The sequence below is a fragment of the Eleginops maclovinus genome, chromosome 22 (assembly GCF_036324505.1).
Source record: "Eleginops maclovinus isolate JMC-PN-2008 ecotype Puerto Natales chromosome 22, JC_Emac_rtc_rv5, whole genome shotgun sequence".
Lineage (NCBI taxonomy): Eukaryota > Metazoa > Chordata > Actinopteri > Perciformes > Eleginopidae > Eleginops > Eleginops maclovinus.
Genome location: NC_086370.1, coordinates 7728692 through 7749752, shown reverse-complemented (window position 1 = coordinate 7749752; position 21061 = coordinate 7728692). Strand labels below are relative to the sequence as shown.

General features: G+C 38.5%; 1 protein-coding gene across 2 annotated transcripts; it reads left to right on the top strand.

Annotated features, from left to right (window-relative positions):
- The first annotated feature begins 1503 nt into the window (after positions 1 to 1503).
- On the top strand, positions 1504 to 20589 carry fam204a (family with sequence similarity 204 member A). Of its 2 annotated transcripts, none has more exons than XM_063874819.1 (7): positions 1504 to 1892; positions 2151 to 2235; positions 2541 to 2571; positions 3825 to 3930; positions 5418 to 5507; positions 18031 to 18140; positions 18311 to 20589. In XM_063874819.1, exons 1-7 carry the CDS (start codon positions 1653 to 1655, stop codon positions 18360 to 18362), a joined length of 714 nt encoding a protein of 237 aa, XP_063730889.1. In that variant the 5' UTR covers positions 1504 to 1652; the 3' UTR covers positions 18363 to 20589. The 2 variants fall into 2 exon arrangements, with proteins under 2 accessions (XP_063730889.1, XP_063730890.1); XM_063874820.1 differs by having other exon boundaries at positions 1505 to 1892; positions 3828 to 3930; positions 18311 to 20587.
- Positions 20590 to 21061: the final 472 nt, after the last annotated feature.

The window sequence follows — 21061 nt, the reverse complement described above, 5'->3', positions numbered from 1 at the left end:
GGTTCTATATTTTAGAGGATGACATGGAGATTTTACATGTTCGAGATGACATTCAATATAGCATAAGCCTCATCAACCAAGTAAATTTGAGCTGAATTTTGCAAAGCTGAACAGTGTAAATCTCTCTTTTAGGGTACAAGGAGGTCAAGGGGAGTGCAAGGTCTCCAGGTTGTCGCATTCAATGTCCGGCCTATTTGTAATTATTTCAAGTTTCTGAAATATAGGATGCAACCAAAATGATTTGTCTTGTATATTTACCTGGTGATTATCTTTTTTAATTAATGTATTAATCACCTATTCTCCAAAATGTAAAAGATATTGGCATAATCCAACCACAAGATTGTACAGCCTATAATAATGTTTTATAATATCTATCCCGAACAACAGTCTAAAACCCTATGGGATCCAATTTGAAATGACTTTGTTTTTTATGTTTTTAATTTACAAGAAGTGCAGAGGAAGCAGCAAATACTCACATTGGGGAATATTGAAAAATATTTGGGACTTTTTTCTTTCTGTCGTGTAATTGGAAATTATTTCTGTGCTTATCTCCTTTAAATCATAATTTTGAATGGCAAAGTGTCTGCATGGCTGCTTAAAATGTACAACTTTGGCCACTTAAGCTAAATGCAATGATTGGTAATTTATCAAAAAATGTAAAGATATAAAAAGGAGAATTGTTTAGGAATTGGCATCAAATTCTCTTTGTATTAAACCAACTCTGGTCATTTCAGACAATTCTTAGCCAGTCCTATACAACACTATAGTTTTAACTGAAATAATGGTTCTTCCAGAAACTTCTTCCAGCCAACCTGAGCCTGACCTTTTTATATATACATTGGTTAGGTCTCACTTTATTCCTAATGCATATGGCACAGAGAATGCAGGCTATAATTTATGTAGATTATTGGCTTTGCAATAAGATGCAACCAAAAGAAAGCTAATGTGAATGAGTGTGAAAGAGCAATTTAAGGGTAGATGTGCCTGCGCCAGTGCCAGGGGCTATACAAGATTTGCATGCTAATCATTCTAATAATAATGTAATGCCCAAAGCACACTGAGCAAATTGCGAACCATTGGTCATAGAAGGAAGCTTATCTCGCCAAGAACATGACACAAATATAGGTTAACATTTGAATGATTCCTGGTAATTCACGGACCTGTCAGTAGCCTGGCTCACCTCAATTAGAAATGCTCCACAACAGGCCTGCTCTCGACCTCACTTCGCTGCAAAGACTACCTTAAACTGCTCAAACTTCTTTCATTTGTTCCACACTCCTTTTCTGAGCTGTAAATGCCTTTTTAACGGGAAGTTTACACCATATAACCGCCTTCCTTGGCAAAACAGAAACCCAAACTAACTCTGAAGCGTTGAACGTTCCTCTAATACCAAACCAGCCAATAAGCGCTTTTAAATGGCCCTCGTGCTGCGCTTCTCAGTCTTTATATCTACCGCTCTGATTGGACCATGTGCTCAACATGACTAGCTTCCAGCCAATCGGTGGGTTCTTCTCGGTAACGTCACAGTGTTTACCCGGAAATTAGAGCCTGCTCCAGCAGCTGTAACCTACAGTTTAGCCATTTCTGACCGGTTTCAGACCCGAGATAAATAATATTTTAGCGTATAATCTGACTGTATCTACTTTCTCGGTATGTATAGTGGTCTCTTGCCCAAAGGTTTAACCGAAGACGACCTCAGTCCAGATGACGACGAGGATGAAGCTGAGGAGCAGAGAGAGGGAGAGCAGTGTGAGAGATCTGCTGAAAAGTTGAGCTCTGAAGGGGAAAACACAGTCTCTGTAAAAGAGACACAGTCTACTCACACTGCCTGTGAATCAGACAATGATTCCCCGACATGCAGTATGCCTGGCATATCACAGGAAATGTGGCAAGTATGTTGTTTTGCTGTGCATAAGCTTAAGTATTATTCTGTGAAATACAAGCTAGCTGTTGGTGTTCATGTTATCTTGTTAGTGGGGACTAAATATAAAAGAAAGCCCTCCCTGATCTTGAGCTATGAATGGTTGTGGAAGCCCTGTAGGACTTTGTGTATCATAATATAGCCTATAAGATGTGTGCAGCAGAGATAGATCAGGGGTTGTTGTGCTCCGAGTTAGTGAATTTAATTTTCCTGTGTTTGTGTGTTTTAGAAATTCCAGGATCTACGGAAGAAAAATGAAGAAATTAAGACAATGAAGGTCCCCCAAAAAAGAAAAAGAAGACGACACAAGAAAGGTATTAATTATGGTATAATACAATGAACATGTTATGTTTGATAGAGTATGTTGATGTTGGGCCTTCTTTCTGTTTGCACGTGCATGTGTGAGATGTTAATGTATCGTTTCAGGATCTGTACAGCAAATTCTTTATTGTACAATTTGCAAAGACATGAAACATTTTTTTATTCTGTTCTTAATATTGTATGTAACAGAGTAACTTGTTGTCCCTCTTACTATACGTGAAGACTTCTGTTTAGTGATGCTAATTTGCATCAAAGTATTCTACAAATACTTAACCGTGCCTCTTATGTAAATCAACAGGAACAAAGAGTGAGGAAACTGCAGAGACAAGGTACCTAATATATATAAAAAAATGTCTAACCAGAGAACTGAGTTATTACAACATAGGTCCACGTAATTCTTCTCATGCAATTGTGTAATCTGGAAGTGTAGAAAGCTTGTGAATTTAACCAAATCTCAGATGTCTTACAGCTGTAACATACAATAATAAAACCCTTTAACAAAAATAAAACAGACTTGATAGCTGTAATGTAGGATCTAATAGTTAACTGCTAGTTTACCCTCATTACTTATTGACAGGAACATAGTCTGTAGGGACTTGACCTAAGCAGCGTAGGGTTGCCGGTTCAAGTCCCTAAACAGATCTAAATATGGAGTGTGGACTGTTACTTTGTGAGGTCCCAGTTCATCTATGCCATTGCTCCCTGGGTGCTGTACAATAGCTGCCCACTGCTCCTAGTGCTAGGATGGATTAAATGCAGAGTTCCAATTTTACTGTGTGCGCTGTGTTTATGTACAAGTGTGTGACACTTAAAGAGGGTTTCATCCTCCGATTCCAATAACTGAATGGCCTTTGCTGGCCCAAAACCTATTGCATGCTGTAGACATTCCTTAAGCACATTCAGGAAATAAAGATCATTTTTAGTGAAGCATTTATCTGCTAATTCATCTATACATCAGTAAGCTCTGAGCATCAATCAGCGTAGCGTCTTAGTTGTATTGTGGACTTTCTTTGTGTGTACATAGGGGTGGTGCAATATGCCAGGATGATGATAAGCATTATTTATTTTAAACATATCGATGTTGTTTCTTTCAGTGTTTTCTGTCTTCATTCTTCGACAACCCAAACACAAATAATAGAAAATATATATACAAAAAATACCAAAAAACGTTAAACATAGCATTATTTGTTTTATATTGTTTTCAAATGTTCAATACTGTAGCTGCGGTGTTACACAGCCCTAGTGTACAATATGTTTTATGCCTCAAGTAAAACAGAATGTTACTAAAGGATTATCAGGACATTTTTATTATAAAATATTGTAATGGTTATTAATTAATCAATGATGTTAGTTTGGTAGATCATTGTGTGTAAGTGAAATATTTAAAGTAACTGCAGCTGTCAGAAAATCATACTGCAGTAGGAGGTACAATGTTGACCTCTGAAATGTAGTGCAGGGCAATTGAAGTTACCGTTCTGTGTGATAGGTGCTTATTTAGACGTTTAGTAAGATGGACAGTATTAGTCTGCCTTATCACAGTGCTGGGCTACATGTAATGAACATAACTATTTTCCTCTGTCAGCAGAGAGCATCAGGAGGAGCATGATGAGCACTGGAATGAGCTTAAGCAGCATTTCGGTGTAAATGATCGATTTCATCCCCCTGCATGTTCCAAACCCCCACCGAAGGTAACAAAGACTCCTGCCTTCCAACTTATCTGCTGAGGTTTAATACTGTGTCAGTCGAAGCTGTTAGTAACACCTTCCCATCTTTTGTGCTTCCCTGACACTGTATCCTCTCATTGTTTTCAGTGATATGGCTTAGAATACTCTCAACCTGACACTGAGATGAATATTAGGGATTATGTTTGGTTACATTTAGTGATAAGATTAGGACGAATCTCCTTTCAATTTAGCTTGACAGAAGAATAGTACCTGATACAGTCTCTGTGACTGCAGCTAGAAGATTTAAATGAATAGTGAGATAATACATGTGCTTGTGTGGTATTCATCAGAGAAAGAAATTATAACTTTCTTTCATTGGGATACATTTCTGCACTTGAAGATGAATGAACATTTTATGCAAATGCTTGCAAATTGCATATGAAGCAAAAATATTTGCAAGCTTGATGAACATTATAGCTGACCCACTGAATGGGAACTGTTCTCATTTCAATTTGAAATCCTTTTAATGATTATTTTGGAGTATTTTGTGCTTAATTTATCTCAGAGCAGCATAAAATTGAGGTTTCTTTTTTAATGCTGATTTTAGCCTCATTTTGAATAAGACCACTATGAAAAGGATAAAAGAAACGATTAACAAGCTGAATGAAACAGAACTTGTCACATCAACATAATGAGAGGCTCCTTTATCCCTCAAATGCAGTTCCTTGTAATTAATATATCATATTTTCTTTTATTCAACCAAGTCTTTCACATAGTCATTTGAGGAAAAAGCTTACAAAGCAGCCAGATGTCATTAATTCATTTGCAACAGCATTTTTTTTCAGTGACCTTAAAAAGATGTTTCATTTCATATAGAACGCTGTCAGTTACACTCTTGTTAGTTAGATACAGTAGACGATGATTGAGATCACAACTCAGTTCTTATCAGTGTCAGATTCGGTTTTTAAAAACGATAAAAAAACCTAACAAGCAACCAAAGTTCTACGGAAAATAGTTATAATTGTGTGTTTTAAAGCCTGATGGTATCGTCCTTGTACTTTTACAGTTGAGTCAAGGTCCTCAGACAATACATCAGAGGGAACACATTAATAATTAGAGTCTCTTTCCAGTGTATTTCTTTAGCATGATGAAATTTTGGGGGCTGAAGAAATCCGGTGCTCTGCTTCCTCAGATAGGCTCATCACAGCAGAACTGCCATCAGTAACCGGGGGCCCTCTCCACACCCCCTTCTGCTTCGGCCTGTAATGGAAATGTGTAATTAAAGAGTCACATTTATGTTTGGTAATCTCCTGTAGCATTTCTAAGATTTCCTCACTAATATCCAATCAAAAAGGTTTTCATTTGTGAAGGGAAATCTACATATTTGTAGTAATGGCAATCATATTAAAAATAAGGCCCTGGGGACTTTTGAAGTTACTCTTTGATTTTTTTTTTCTCTCTCTACCCCTATTTCAAAAAAAAAAATCTGAATATTTTTCCCTCTTCTGCAGTCCGGCCTAGAAAAGAGCATAGAGGGGGCCATCGCTGAAGGGGACATTGCAAAGGCGGAGGAGATGAGCGACAGACTCGCCACTCGAGAGGTACGTTGTGCTGATAAGAGATCTTTGGGGTGCTCCCGCTGTGACAAATCAGGCTAATGGATCCGTGGCCATTTCTGCTGCAAAGACATAGAGGAACAAAAACACACGCAGACACCCACCATTCAGTCCTGCAGCCCTTTTCCATTGCGTTAATGGAAAGCCCTCCCCTTAGTTTTGAAGTGCTGCAGTGTCTAAAGGACTTTTGGCTCTGCTTTTTAATGAAGGGTACATTGCTTTCAAGCCAACTGTTAAATCATTCTCCAGGTAAGAGTTTCATACCTTTGAAGTGTACATGTCCCTTAAATGCAGTGCCTGAAGTTTTGTAACTAACCGCCTTGGCAGGCATCAAGGATCAAGTGGTTTGAAACTAATTTAGCATAAAATGTAGCACACACACACATATAATTGTGGTTAAAAAGACATACAGTTGCGGTGTTACTTCTCCAGCGGGGGAATTGCCGTACTTTGAGCATCAAAGTTAAACTTCTTTGTTTCATGATGCATTTTGCTTACAGCATCCCATAAGCCTTTATATTTTTGATAATAGAAACACATACATATGTAACAATCTGTCCGTCCTGAATTGCAATAGAGTTGCAAAGCATGCTGCTGTACAAAGCAGAAACACAGGAATCTCTAAACATAGATTTCAATAAAGCTCATTTGGTCCATCAATAGTGGAAATGTCTATAAAGTGCGTTACCCACTAGCTCCTGCTGCTTAGAAAAAGCGAGTCAGTGCCAAAACTGTAGGAAATTCATAATGTGTCATAGTTACTGATGGTAGTTGCATAATCATTCCAAAAATGTTAAAAATGGCGTTTTCCTTCCTTCCAGACCAATGTTAAAATCAATGCCACTCATGCATCTGTACACCAAATTGAAGATACAGCTAGCAGCTATTTAGCTTACATTAGTTTAGCAAAACTGGAAACACGATGAAAATAGTTTGTCTGCCTCTGTAGGAAGATGACAACATATGGTCAACAACCACTCTAAAGTTATCTACAGTAAGTAAAACTTTATATCCTAAATCTGTGCAAAATAAAGCGCAAATATGCCATTTTACAGGGGTTTTATGCCAGATTATTTTTCAGTGGGGGGGACTAGCAACTTCCTGGATTTTCATGTGTTAATGTTTGTCATGATATTAATGTTAGGAGTCGTCTTCTCTTCTTGCAAATTCTCTGTCATGAGTCTTTGACCTTTGACTTTTTGTGGAAGCACCACAGTTTTTGTCTTCTGCACAGATGATTAATCCAGGCCCGTCCAAATAGTTAAAGTTGTTCAACTGTAAGTCGTTTAATAATGTCTATTGGAAAGGTGAATGGGAAATATATTTCTGAAAGCAGAGGCACCCTTAATCACTCCTTCCTCTTCACTCCTCTGTCAGACTGCAATGGTGAATCAGAAATCACAGCAGAAGGCATTATCTGACCTTCATACTAAATGTGTTAGCAGGAAAATAATATTCAGCAAGAAATCACACCACAAACGGAAAAACATTTTCATTAATGTCAGTAAATCTTTCAAACTTCCCCCTTGTGAATTAATAAATAGGCTCAAACAACAAGAATCTGTCTTATTATTCATTGAATTGGCATTACATGCGTGACCCAGGTGTCTTTAGTGTTTAATGGACATTAGTGTGCAGCATCAGAGCCCTTAAATTCCCATCTTAACTGCTAGCAGGGTGGTCAAATATGGGAAAGTTAACTGAAAGCTGTTGTGAGTGGCACCTGCGCGGTACTTTCAGAAAGCCTCTTAGAGCGATGGTGGATTGGTTTTAGCCTGAGCCGAGGTTCTCGCCTCCTTGGCACCTGCCTCGCGTCTTGCCAGCACCGTGATGGGACATGACAGCAGTTTGGCAGCCACAACTCATTGTCTAGCAGCGATAACTTCCTTTTACACAAGAGTGTAGTGAGTTGACCATTTTGAAATCCCTTAAAAACTGAGGTGACGTTAAATTCCTTATCTTTCGCTTTTGAATACAAAGAAAGGCATTGCTGAGCATAGCAGGAGTTTGAAGAGAAGTGGCAGCTAAAAGGCAAAAAGTTTGACAGATTCAGTTGGAAAAGGATTATATTATTTGTTAAACGATGCAGCCTGAAATGCAGATAGCATTAAGACCAGTGTTTGTTTACAGCACTCCTGTTCACTTTTGACAGGAGCACTGTGACAAACATTTAGACGATCAATAATCCCCGCTGTGGCCAGAATCAATTTCAAGGTTATAATTGAGTGGCTCATTTGGTACGGGATGGCTTAGATGTTTAATTTGTTTACGGTCATAACACCGAGAAATGATTGTGGCAGGCTTTTTACTGGAAGAATGGGAACAGGTTTTCTACGCGAAAAATGCAAAAGCATTCCGACAGCTGTGAAGAACTAAAGAGGCCTGTTTGTCCCTCTAGGCATTGTTTTGTATAGAAAACGCTGGTACATGTTAGACGACAATGTTTCAGTGTATTTTCATCCTCAATCTAACAGCTTCCCACTTATCTCATTAAAGCAAAGGGAAATGGAAGGGAGATAGAGAGCTTCCTGTCAAAATCCCCTCTTTTATGAGAGGAAAATGTTTGTTTCTGCTGTTTTCAGCTCCCTCAAATCAATTAATGATTTCCATTTGTGCCACTTTCTTCTTTTTAATCTGAACATTAAAACAGTTTCGTAGGAAAAACTGTTTTGAAGGCTCCTTACAAATTCAGAGATATGTGTTCTTTCATCTGTCAAACTTCTGAGACACGCCGCTCGGATATTCCAGGTTGTTTTTTTTTTAATTCTCATTACAGTTTTTAAATACTTCCCAAGGCTGTAAGTCTTTGTTTTAGATTAATTCCTGAAGACGTGCTCCGCTTTCAAGTGAAAGTATTAACGCCCCCGAAGATAGAGCAAAGAAATCATCCCCTTTTTAGGTAACACAATATTATTTATGTCGACATTGCTTAGACAAAGCTCCCTGATGTATTCATTTAAACTGTATAGATAAGGTTTATTTTCTCATAAAGATGTCTGTTGGTCCCCTTGGGTTTATTTTCACAAGCCTAGAGGATTCAAAATAATGTATAAAGCTTCTCACCTCTATAGGAGTTCTAGTAGTTCAGTAGATTAAAAGGTGCAAGTCCTCCAATTAAGAAGACTGGGTCTCCATCCTTTGATTACTGCACATTATTTTACAATGCTGCTAGTGCTAATTAATTCAGTAATTAGCATACCATGGATTGACTGGCACATATAGTATAAACCGCTCACTGTGTGTCAGGAAGCTTGAATGCATCCAGCAGCTCATATACAGAGGGGAGAACAAGTATTTGATACACTGCCGATTTTGCAGGTTTTCCCTCTTCAACTGTGAGAGACGGAATCTAAACAAATCCAGAAAATCCCATTGTATGATTTTTAAATAATTAATTTGCATTTTATTGCATGACATAAGTATTTGATCACCTATCAACCAGTAAGAATTCCGACTCTCACAGTTTTTCTTTAAGAAGCCCTCCTGTTCTCCACTCATTACTTGTATTAACTAAACCTGTTTGAACTTGTTACCTGTATAAAAGACACCTGTCCACACACTCAATCAAACAGACTCCAACCTCTCCACAATGGCCAAGATCAGAGAGCTGTGTAAGGACATCAGGGATAAAATTGTAGACCTGCACAAGGCTGGGATGGGCTACAAGAAAGCAGGCAAGCAGCTTGGTGAGAAGGCAACAACTGTTGGCGCAATTATTAGTAAATGGAAGAAGTTCAAGATGACGGTCAATCTCCCTCAGTCTGGGGCTCCATGCAAGATCTCACCTCGTGGGGCATCAATGATCATGAGGAAGGTGAGGGATCAGCCCAGAACTACACGGCAGGACCTGGTGAAGGACCTGAAGAGAGCTGGGACCACAGTCCCAAAAACAAAACCATTAGGAACACACTACGCCGTCATGGATTAAAATCCTGCAGCACACGGAATGTCCCCCTGCTCAAGCCAGCGCATGTCCTGGCCCGTCTGAAGTTTGCCAATGACCATCTGGATGATCCAGAGGAGGAATGGCAGAAGGTCATGTGGTCTGATGAGACAAAAATAGAGCTTTTTGGTCTAAACTCCACTCGCCGTGTTTGGAGGACGAAGAAGGATGAGTACAACCCCAAGAACACCATCCCAACCGTGAAGCATGGAGGTGGAAACATCATTCTTTGGGGATGCTTTTCTGCAAAAGGGACAGGACGACTGCACCGTATTGAGGGGAGGATGGATGGGGCCATGTATCGCGAGATCTTGGCCAACGATGCTTCCTTCTATACTCAAATGGTATTTTTCTCCTTTTGTCCAATCTGCAGAAAGGTCTTTAGTGTCTTAGAAAGATCATACTACGATAAAACCAGCAAAGGGAACTTTTGATTGTTTCATAAAATGTCATGAAAACCTTTGTTTTTGGACGGGCATTATAGGCTTCTCAAAGATGTTTTGAACCGTACAATTAACATTAAAAAATAGCCAAACAATCTTTTATTGTCCCTTTATTGCAGCTGACATTAAGTGTACTCAAAGTAAACAAACACATTTTAAACTTAAGGCAGATTTATCAGCACAGAGAAAATGTTCACAATGAACCACAGATGGAATTTAATCAACATATATTGAGAAGAATAAGGGTCCAAAGACTGCTCGGACAAGATGCAATTCATATGAAGGTCTTCATACTGATTAAAAATAACTTAAGTGATTTAAACCAACAAACTACTAGGTTATCACACCCAAAAGCCTCAAAAAATGTTGAAATGAATCATAGGTCTTTTAAAGGTTGATATTATACATATGATTTACTTTTCCCAGATCGGTAATGCCAATAAAATAATGAACCAACAAACAATATGTTGATCCCATGCAGAGTCGATTTGAACTGGTGTTGCTGTACCCTAAATAATAAATACATATATATATATATAATAATCACAGATATTAACCTTCTCATTGTTATATTACTTAAAACATCATCCTTACCAGAAATAATTTCTTCCTCAACCTTTTTTCTCTTTGTGAGACTGAGACACTGAGGTCTTTTGAAATAGTCAGAAGCTGTACTTTATATATAGTAAGTGGGTATATTTCACCACAAAAGACTGTCACGCCATATTAGAGCTTTCAGTTCCCCCATAGCACTCATCACAGCTATTAGAGTGGCATTACCACTTCAAAACAGAAACTCTCTTAGACTGTAACAATAGTTCATTTGATCACTTGCAGACGCTAAAGAATATGGAAAATAAAAAGTAGTTAAATGGCTCCTGGCCACTCCTTAACCGACAGGAAAGAAGAAAGCATGCAGTGGCGCCACACACAAAGAAATAGTACATGTTCTAAAAAGTTGCTTTTGTTGTTGGTCTGTAAAGAGCAAAAGAGCCAGGCACCATGGAGGTGTGGTATATTTCAGCCACAGCTGGTGTTGGACCGTTTTTTATATCTTAAAGAGTACATCTTGTGCTCATTTTCAGGTTCATAATTGTATTTTGATCCTCAACTATGACATGTTAAAATGTTTTCATGTTTATTTGTTTTCTGTCTGTCCTCACTAAATGGAAAGCGGCTTTGGGTACCTAGAAAGGCGCTTTATAAATTCAAATTATTATTATTATTAGCCCAGTCGGCTCTGATTGGTTTGCTGGCCGGCTCTGTTGGAGATGTGTTGGAAATGTCCCCCAAATCACAGACAATGTGTTGGCGCTCTAGCCAATAGAAGCACAAGTGTTCCATAGTGATGTCACTATGATACAAAAGTTAGCTAACAAGTCAAATGGAGGCGTTTCAGGCAGGGTCGGAGTGTGTTGGAGAGAAACTTTGGGATTTTATCCTTTGGAGACCATTTACATGCTCAAAAACCTAGATATCAGGGTTGCACGATTTGAAAAACATACAATTCATTTGACTGATATTGCAATATGATCCTTAATTTTGGTGGGAATCCTTTTTGAAACATTATTCACATTATCTTTAAAAAATATATAAAGATTATCATGTTGTGATTATTCATTTTATTTTTTTAAGAAAATCTGTACCAAACAAAGTGTTTTTAAAATAAATTCAGCTGCTATATTTCCATTTAGCTACGTAAAATAGTTTGTGTATTCACACTATGATTTGAATCTGCTTCGAGAGGAACCAGTCCAAGGCTCATGAACATTTGGCCAGTAGTTTTCCCCTCAGTCTGCTGACAAACCAATAAACAAACAAATCCTCAAAACACATCTCTTTTTGCAGCGGTTATAAATTGTATGCTATAGTATAAATACATGCCCCATTCAATAGTCTTTCCCATGCCTTTATTGTGTTAACTAACTGTTCACTAATGCCTGAAACCATCTGCCTCAACATCCCTAATCTAGCCTCATTTGTGTCCTCTGGATGACCTTTGGCTGGCGGACTCCTCTTTAATCCATGTTGAGAAAACCTAACCTGATCAGCTTTATTCGCTAAGAATATTGCCCCTCTAATAGTTGGATCACTTAATATACAACAATTAACCTAATGTATTAACTGGAGCCATTTATGATTTCTGTGGTGTTTGAACTTGCGGATGGTTATAATATCCCTCATTATGTCCTAGCTCGTATTTCAATAGACGCAGCAGCTGAAAGGAAAGCCCCACTGTCCTTGAAATCTACCCTTTGGAAATCCTTGCCTAAACGCTGTGAAACAAAGGTGTCGCGGCATTTTGTCGGAAGAGACATGGTGGCTTAGTTGAAACAAAGAGCTGAACTAAGAGTGTTTCATGATATTTATGTTATTTACCACCTTTTTTATTCTTCTTCTCACCATCTTCTCCCTGCCATGCCCCGTGTTTGTAATCAAAAAATTAATGAGCACCGCTTTTGTTGGAAAGTAGGCTTTATCAGATTCTGACGTTCCCCCGCCCCACTCGCTATATACCCCCCTCCCCCCCAGGCCACCTCGCAGAGAGTTTAGGGAAACTCTCCCCTTTGTTCATTTCTCCTTCAGCATAAGCAATTTATCACTGAATGAACTTTTATTGTATCTCCGGATGACTCACATTACATTTTCGCCCATTAATTTTGAAATGGATTTTTGAAATGGGTACTAAGCTTTTATCAAATGCCTGGGAATCTCATTTGGATTATTGTGTTTCATTAATTACTTGATAGACAAAGCATACTTTTCAATGTAGATTTGTGTGCTGTTTAATTAATTAGCGTGTTTTCTCTTTTAATTAAAGCATTTTTTTTCCAAATTAAAGCCCACAGCAAAACACATATATAATTTGTTTGTAATTAGGCCTTAATTGGTGGTAGTGGAAGCTTAGCACCCTCGTCTTCTTTTTTCATGATTGCCATTTTTATTGCCAGTCACTCATTAATTAAACAGTTTTTTTCTAATTAGCTTATAAAACTGTTGATGGCATATTATTGTAAGTGTGAGTTCAAAGCTTGCTACTAAGCCTACGCTACTCAGAAGAGGCGAGATAATGGAATGTGCACAAAGCAGGCGAACTTTTAGAGATTTTTTTTGTCTACTCCCTAAAGATGATATGTCATGTGTATCTAGAATCAGATTACTAATAGAGACACATGTAGACATGGCTCTTCTGCTGTGCATTCCCTGGAGTCGCTTTTCTTTCTGCTTGCCATGTAATTCTGTTTGTCAAAGTGCAGGAAAGATTATACAAAACACGTGAAACAGTGTAGGGATAACTCTATAGGGAGGCTGTGTTATTTGGACTTAGCTTTGCAGTGGGAATAATGTCATTTTGTAATTGTTAATGCTTTCCCATTATACACTGTTTGGCTCTACTTGCTGTTGCTGACTTAAGTATTTGGGGACTCATTTCTGAAGTAATTTAGAGAAATACAAGTTACAATTTAACTCAGAATAGATGATTAACCATTAAATCTACCGTCCAGTGTTTAAATGGATCTGAGTGCATTATTAGTAATGAAGTCATTATTTACCTTAAACTGCTACAACAGTAAAATGCTGCTTACACATTCATGCATTAGTAAGAATAAGCTACGGGTAAATTATATAGTAGTGTGGCAATTTCAGCAGCCATTTGTTCACTTTATTATGCTAAGATTTCCTACGTACGTTTAGTCAAGGTACTTTTCCAATGCAGGATTTCTTCCTTTACATGGTATTGAAACTTTTACTGAAGAAAGGACTTTTTTCCTCCATGAATGGAATCAGCAACAAAATGAACTACATTTTTATTTCCATCACTTGTAATATGATAAGATACAAAAACCTACACTTAAGACAAGACTTTCCTAAAATCACACAACCAAACAGACAGATCAAACCACTTTGAGAGCAGATGAATAGATTGTTTTGACCTTTTAGGTGTGTATGTTCACATGTAGTAATGTAGTGAATCCATTGTCTTTTACAAGACCTGGATCTGGCTAATTCGCATTCTTTGTATTCACTCCTTTACTCGAAATGAACTGAATGAAGCTCTCTCTCCTTTCCTCTTTAAAGCGATATGGGTGGTATTGATTGACCTCTTGATCTGTTGACCCCGTGTTGCTGCAACACCGAAGCTCTTTGGCCACATTTGTTCTCCCCCCTCCGCCTCAGTTCTTAGAAATTATGCTGCAATAACACACAAGCTGCCTAATCTGATATTCATTCCTTTCTTATACAGCCCTGCTTTTCCAAAGTTGACTAAGGCCACATTATTTAGGCATTAAGGTAGTGTGATAAGGGAATTAGGCTGGTCATTAATCGTTTACACGTCAAATGCAGCAGAGCAGCTCGGGGAGGTGATTTAGCGAGGCAAAGCCATATAGCCCTTGTTAATCCACCTCTCACACGTTTTAATTGGAAGGGGCTTCCTGGATAGGAAATTTATGAATGGGTTTAAGGCCATTTCTTTCCTTAAAGCCATCATTTATTTCTTATTGTTAATAGCAGCTTTAACACTTTATCCACATGGAGATGTATTTTTATCATCTTCCATTCAGCTATTGTCTTTTTGCACTTGCTGTTTAATTGCCACAGTGTTTTTTGTGAAGATTTCCTAATGCTGCTTTTATTTTAAACATTTCTCAAATGATGCAATAGAACAATGAGAGTGATAGAGGTTACTCTTGTGTAGGGCTTATACAGATTTTTTTTTTTTTGCGTTCAGGCCTCATGTTTAGGTCTCCACTTGAATCTCCATGACGACCCAAACATGAATGAACAGAAAACGGTGCTATTGACTTAAACCTCCTCGTGGCCCTAAGCTGCTGCTGCTGCTGCAGTGACAGCATTGTGCGTGATGATTTTTTTTTTGCCCTCAAATCTTCTAAAGGTCAGAGTATTAATCCTCTGAATAAACCTTGTTTTTAACACGGCTCTGCCCGGGCCACACAAGAGAGAGACACAGAAACATGGCCTGTGATGGACACTTAATAGTATATTAATACGAGGTGGAGTGGGAAGAATTGTCTTTAAGGAGCCACACAAACAAAGGATGAAGTCTCTAGCTTTTTATTCCGGCTTTCACTCTTATTTCCCACCAGCCTCTGATGTGAAAGGTTTTGGCACTAAGATGCACGCAAGGGGTGGGGGGGGGGGAATCCTGAAAAGTGGATCAAAAAAGTAAATGAAAAATAATGTCATATTACGGAAAATATGAGAGGCTAATTTGTGCCGACTTTTTGCTAATTTTGTTCTCGCCACAGAAAGAGGAGCCGTCACCTGCTCGGCGCCACAGCGCTGACAGTGCCAGTGATCCATGAAATAAGCTGCCGCTGGCTTTGTTCAGATAAGAATGAACAAATCTGCACAATGTACTGCTCTCGGAATCTCATTTTCATACTTGCATGCAGGCTAAAAGAAATAAGCTGTTTGCAGGCTTGATTAATCAGACATTTGAGGGCTTTTTTTTGTCTCTTTGATCTGCTCTGTCTCCTAGGTAACTTGGTTGACATTAATGTTGAGCCCCAGTAAAGACAATCAGGGATTGTAGACTATACTGATAAGAAAAAAAGGAAAGACCTTTAATGCTTTAAATGTAGTAAACGCTATGTTGTGAATTTAAAAGGGGGGGGGGGGGTGGGGCATGGAAGTGGGTTTTAATTTTGCTTTCGGAATGTTTAGGAAGGCGTGTTTTTCCTTTTTTCTCGAGACCTTTTGCATTTCAAATGCAACCCCACTGGAGAGCAGGTTAATGTGGGTAATCCTGCTGCAAAAAAAAAAAATCTCTGCCTGTAAATCTCCAAATGAAACCGTTTAGCATCATGCAGTTTCATTTCATATGCTCCCAGAATGAGCTAAAGTGGTTTTTTTCCCCAAACACCAGAGAGCAGGAGCTGCTCAGATTTGTCAACAATTTAATAAACGCCTGGTTTATAATCTCATCGCAGACACTCAAGAAGCATTTAGCACCTACACCCTCCATCACGTAGCAGGGAAACCTTTATGTGGCTCTATCTGCTCAAATCTCCTGCAAATGTAAAAGCAATCGCCCGTTATAACTCCCTTTAAGAGCAGCGAACATGATTTGAGGAATAAAAACCTATAAAATGGCAAAGAGCTGAAGAACTGTCAGAGTATGTGTGCTTCAGGTTATGCAGACGCTTTCACAAATCTTCCAGTGACTGTATAGATGAATGCCTTGAGGGCCCAGCCGGAGCCCAGCACTTGCAGCCAGCCGAAGCCCTTATCTTAAATCCAAGCAAAGTACCATTAATCTTTTTGAAAGACCTTTATGGCTTTTAATGTATCCCAAATTAGAACATTTTACACCCTTGGTTCCTGAAATATGGTGATAAAAAGCCTTTAGAGTTTAATTTTTCCTGCCTGCTCGCTCTGACCTGCTTAATCCCAGCATGCATTAGGAGATATTTTAGTTTCAGTCTTTCTAATAAAGTTTATCCCACTTAATTATAATTGAAACATTTTTTTTCCATCAGGTCTTTTTTTCTTCTTCTTTTTCTTCAAGTGGCGCAGTGGTGGCACATTTCTTCATTACCTTAAGTCTCCCTTCCCCCCCACCCCCACCCTTGATTGTACTGTGAATATTACTACAGAATTACCCAAAGGTTTGAAGAAATAGTTCCAAGTTGTTTATCAAAGTTTGCCTTTGCTTGAATAATAAACCTATCTCAGGAGTGACGAGGGAGGCAGGATTTTTCCCTTTGTTTCCCGTGCATCTGTGTGACTGGGGTTATTGGGATTATTCTGCTTCACAATACATGTCGTCTTTCCTGGGATTTGAATGTTTGCCTCTTGCAGTCACGGTCATTCTCTTCACTTCTGATTTCAGGGACTGCCTGCAGTACTCCAAACAGAAAAGTCTCTTTTACACCGGTGATGAGCGGAAAAAATGCCATTGCAAGGTTTATTTTTGAGGAAACTGCAAAATGCTGAACCTTGTTTCTCATGGTTTATTTACCCCCTTATTTCATTTGTACATTAAACAAGAAAAAAAAGGAGTAATCACAAAGAAACAATGAGCGGGAGAGACTATTAGCCATGAGCTAAAAAATATGACTTGCTCATAAAACACCTCAAACAAAAGGCAAAATAGATTAGAATAAGTGTAATAAAAAGGTGCTCTTGTAATTTATGGAGCCATTGGGCACGTCACCCCCCAGTCACATATTCACAATAACATTTTTGAAGCCTCTTATTTAAAGTGTATTTCTCTACCTATTACTTTTCATTGAACATTGCCCTAGACATGTCGAAAATATAACGGTGTTTTGTAACTGCTTGAATTGTGGTAATTCTTAAACCAAGTACCAAAGCACTGTTGAAATCTCACTTAACTATTTATTGTATTAATTATTGATAATTAGTCACTAAAATAGGCCATCAGATTATCGGAGAGCCCATGGGGTGGTCTTTGAATGCCTTTTTTTTTTACTGACTCACAGTCAAAAACCCAAAGATATTAAATTGAGTATAAAAGAAAACTAAGAAAACCAATACTGATATTTTAACAGACGGAATTATTTAATTAATGACATTTTTTTTCGTTACTTAGTAATTAAAACTAATAATCGTTTGGCAACATTTTTACCCAACTGGGCATCCAAACAGGTTCAGCTTTATTGTCTGTTTCAGAAAAAGGAAACATTCAAAATAACACTTAGCTGGAGGACTGGGAAGGAGAGGACTTGTTTGTTGTATTATTACAGTTGCAGATTTGACAGTTGATTGAACAGTTTTTCATGATACAATGCCAAATGTATATATATTAAACCATCATTATGTTGCTTACACATGTAAATTGTCCAGATATTACTCTTCACTTGCTTTTTTCATATTTCACAGGCTGCTGCTTCATCATTGTTGCATCATGTTTTTGCAACAATGGGACATGCTGCATGTCCACCAGTCCTAATGCATAGAGTGTTTAATCCTAGGCTATCAGGATAAGGGGGTTCTGTGTGGTGGAGGCAGCACAGGGAAGCAGAGACACTGACGAGAAGCCACCCTGACACATCAGTCAGTCAGAAAGGCTTTTTCTCGCCACAGACTGATTTCCATTCTCTAATGGGCCTGTCCTCTGTCTGCCTCTAAATAGCTGGCTGTGAAAATCGCTCAAGCTGCTGATTGCCGTGACTTTGTGCAACGCAAACAGGAAGAAGAAGCTTTGAGGGCTGCGCAGAAGAGGAAGAACCAAATATCCTGGGGGTAGGACATCTCTCACTGTGTTTGTGTTTACCATCATATATCTGCCATGTGTGACACTCGAGTACAGTTAAGATTGAGCTACTGAAACTGGACATTAGAGATTGAAGTTGGAAGCTAAAATGGATTAATATGGGTTCAGTTATTCAATCGTTTGTTTTCTGTTTTTGCAGGTTTGAGGCCAAGAGACGATGGGAAACCAAAAGCAACATGGGCTTCATGTGACAAACAGGGAGAAGAACTGTTATTTTTTTAAGTGAATATGATAAAAGTAGTGATTTTTATGGCGGACTGATCCTCTTTGTATATTTTGAAGGCTTCTCAACAGCGCAGTGTGAGGGGGGGAAGTCACACAGTTGGCTGAGGAAAAACCAATCCAGAGAGCACAAGAGAGCGAAAAAATTATGGAGCATTCAAATTAATTCCTAAGGCGCCCATTGGTGTCTGCATTGTGTTATTTTTCATTACATTTCAGTGATTTGAAGCGTTCTGGCCTTTTTCTCCCCCCCCCCCCCTTCAAATTAAATCTGGTGTACATTACTGGATGATGCGTTTATTTATTGCTGTAAAGTGGGTTAATCATGAAGGCGCTCCTTTCTTCTTCCGAGGAAGAGAAAGGAAAGATTAGGGCCCTAATGCAATGTACAGGATAATGTGCGATAGGATTTGGGAGAAGAAAATGAAATTTGGCTGCTGTAAACAGTTGTGAGCAGTTGTAAACTGGAAGTTCAGTGAACGTTTTGGGGGTGGGGAGATGTAAGAGACTGGGGAGGAGGCTTTATTTTTGGGCCCTCACCCATGCTGCTATTGTTTCTCAATCCCGAACAAGAGGCACGCGCTGTTTCTCGAAGCCTACACTCTCATTGTGGGATGAGCTCTCTTCAGCATCTGTAAACTTGCGTCAATTCCTCTCGCTGTCCCTTTGATATTGTTTTTTTTATTATCCGTAGCTCTTATGAAACGCTCCTTCAGATTCCAGGAAGTAGTAATTGCAAACAGGACGCAAAGAAGCAAAAGCATGATAATTACTTTTATTCATAATGCATGCTGTTATATTTTTTTCTTCCTAACCATAGAAAATGATTGCTTTGCTTCAAGGTAACGAGAATTCAAATGAATCCCACCTAAGTTGTTTGCAGTTTGGGCACTTCGTCCCCCTGTTCTCATAGATCTGCTGTGTAGCCTGAAAAAAGACGAGGAAAATTACCTTAACATCAGAAATAAAAAGTTTGTAGGCAATTATGATCCAAAACACCTGAGAAACCTCGATATGATAAAAGAAATGCTGATTTTAGAAAAATCAAGCTTTTTGCATCACTCTACATCCGAGCCAATCACAAGACTGTGTATCTGAGAGGCTGTCAGTTGGTGAGAATTGGTGCTAATTAAACTATTAATTATCTCTGTAATGAGACGCGAGTTAAAACTGTGTTAAGCACATCAAAGTACAACATGGGATTTCTTTACTTTGAAGACTGCTATGAAAAATATATCTTGACTGAAGAGTGCGCAAACATCCGAGATGCTTTAATAATGGGACAAAAAGTAGTCACATTTTTAGAGCCTTCAAAAGCTTGCGATAATTCCTGGAGAACAACGTGTTGGTTAAGTAGTCAATCTTTTTGTGTGTATTTCATAAACATTGGACTTTGTTTTTCAGTATTACTTTTATTATCTCATTAAAAACTAAACAAAAGGCACGAAGCATCTGTGACTATGTTCTCTGTATGGGAAAGACGTTTTTCAAAGCTAGTAGTTGTCAGTGAACGTGGCACAGCGCTGATCCAAGAGCAGCCGTATCAATAGCATCTCACTTTATTAATCTCTTGGAACACAGGATAATGCCCTGAGCAGAGATGATTCTGCTTTTAAGCTGGAAAATCCACGTCCCCCTCTCGACATGTTGAGGAGCTGTTTTCAATAGTCTGTTCCTGGAGGCCAATCTTAGCCCCTGACCTAGGCTGATTTGTTGTGAAACGCGGAGACAAATTCCTTGGGCACATGTCGAAGCACTTCGAGGGAAAAGTGTTTGTTGTGTGGAGTAGGGGGCTGCGAGGAGAAAAAAACAACAACAATCCTATTAAATGGTTAGAAAGCTGCTGTTGTATGAAAGGGAACATGTGTTGCCGGTAACGCGACATCAGCACTATCACTCCCTGCTATCGCGGCTGGAAGAGGATTAACTCCAAGGAGAGATCTCTGAGATGCAGCTGATAAAGGCAAGCAACGTTCAAAACACCTCGCACCTAACACAACGTGGAGATCAGACGTGGTAATGTCTCTTTGTTTGTGCATTGTTCAAGGTTTTGATAACAATGTTATGGTGTAACTACAACCTGTAACGCTTACTCTCGTTGCAGTTTTCCTGTGTAAATAAAGCTTACAATCAATGTTAGATTTATGAAATGGTTCACCTTTAAAGGGCATGGTCGATTTATTTTTATCTATGGGGACTTCATTTTCACAGGTGAAATATTACCTCATCACTAGGAGAACTACTGTATGGAGGCCCTGAGATGCAAAAAGACATTAGGTGCAACATCAAAAACACAATCCCAATATGTATATATACTGTGTGTGTATATGTATATGCATATATATATATATATATATATGCATATGTGTATATATATGTATACATATGCATATATATATATACATATACACACACAGTATATATATATGCACAGTATATATACACATACATATACTGTATATACACACACACAGTATATATACTGTGTATATATACTGTGTGTGTATATGTATATATATATGTATACATATGCATATATATATACATATACACACACAGTGTATATATATATGCACAGTATATATACATAATGGGATTGTGTTTTTGATGTTGCACCTAATGTTTAATGAGTCATGTTTGTCAAGATGCACAGAATTATAACAAAAGA

Bases quoted from the DNA above. Each gene is read 5' to 3' on its own strand.
- fam204a (XM_063874819.1), top strand. From the start codon at position 1,653: ATGTATAGTGGTCTCTTGCCCAAAGGTTTAACCGAAGACGACCTCAGT. The intron at 2,236-2,540 runs GTATTAATTATG...GTAAATCAACAG, and splicing joins AAGAAGACGACACAAGAAAG to GAACAAAGAGTGAGGAAACT. The intron at 18,141-18,310 runs GTAGGACATCTC...CTGTTTTTGCAG, and splicing joins AAGAACCAAATATCCTGGGG to GTTTGAGGCCAAGAGACGAT.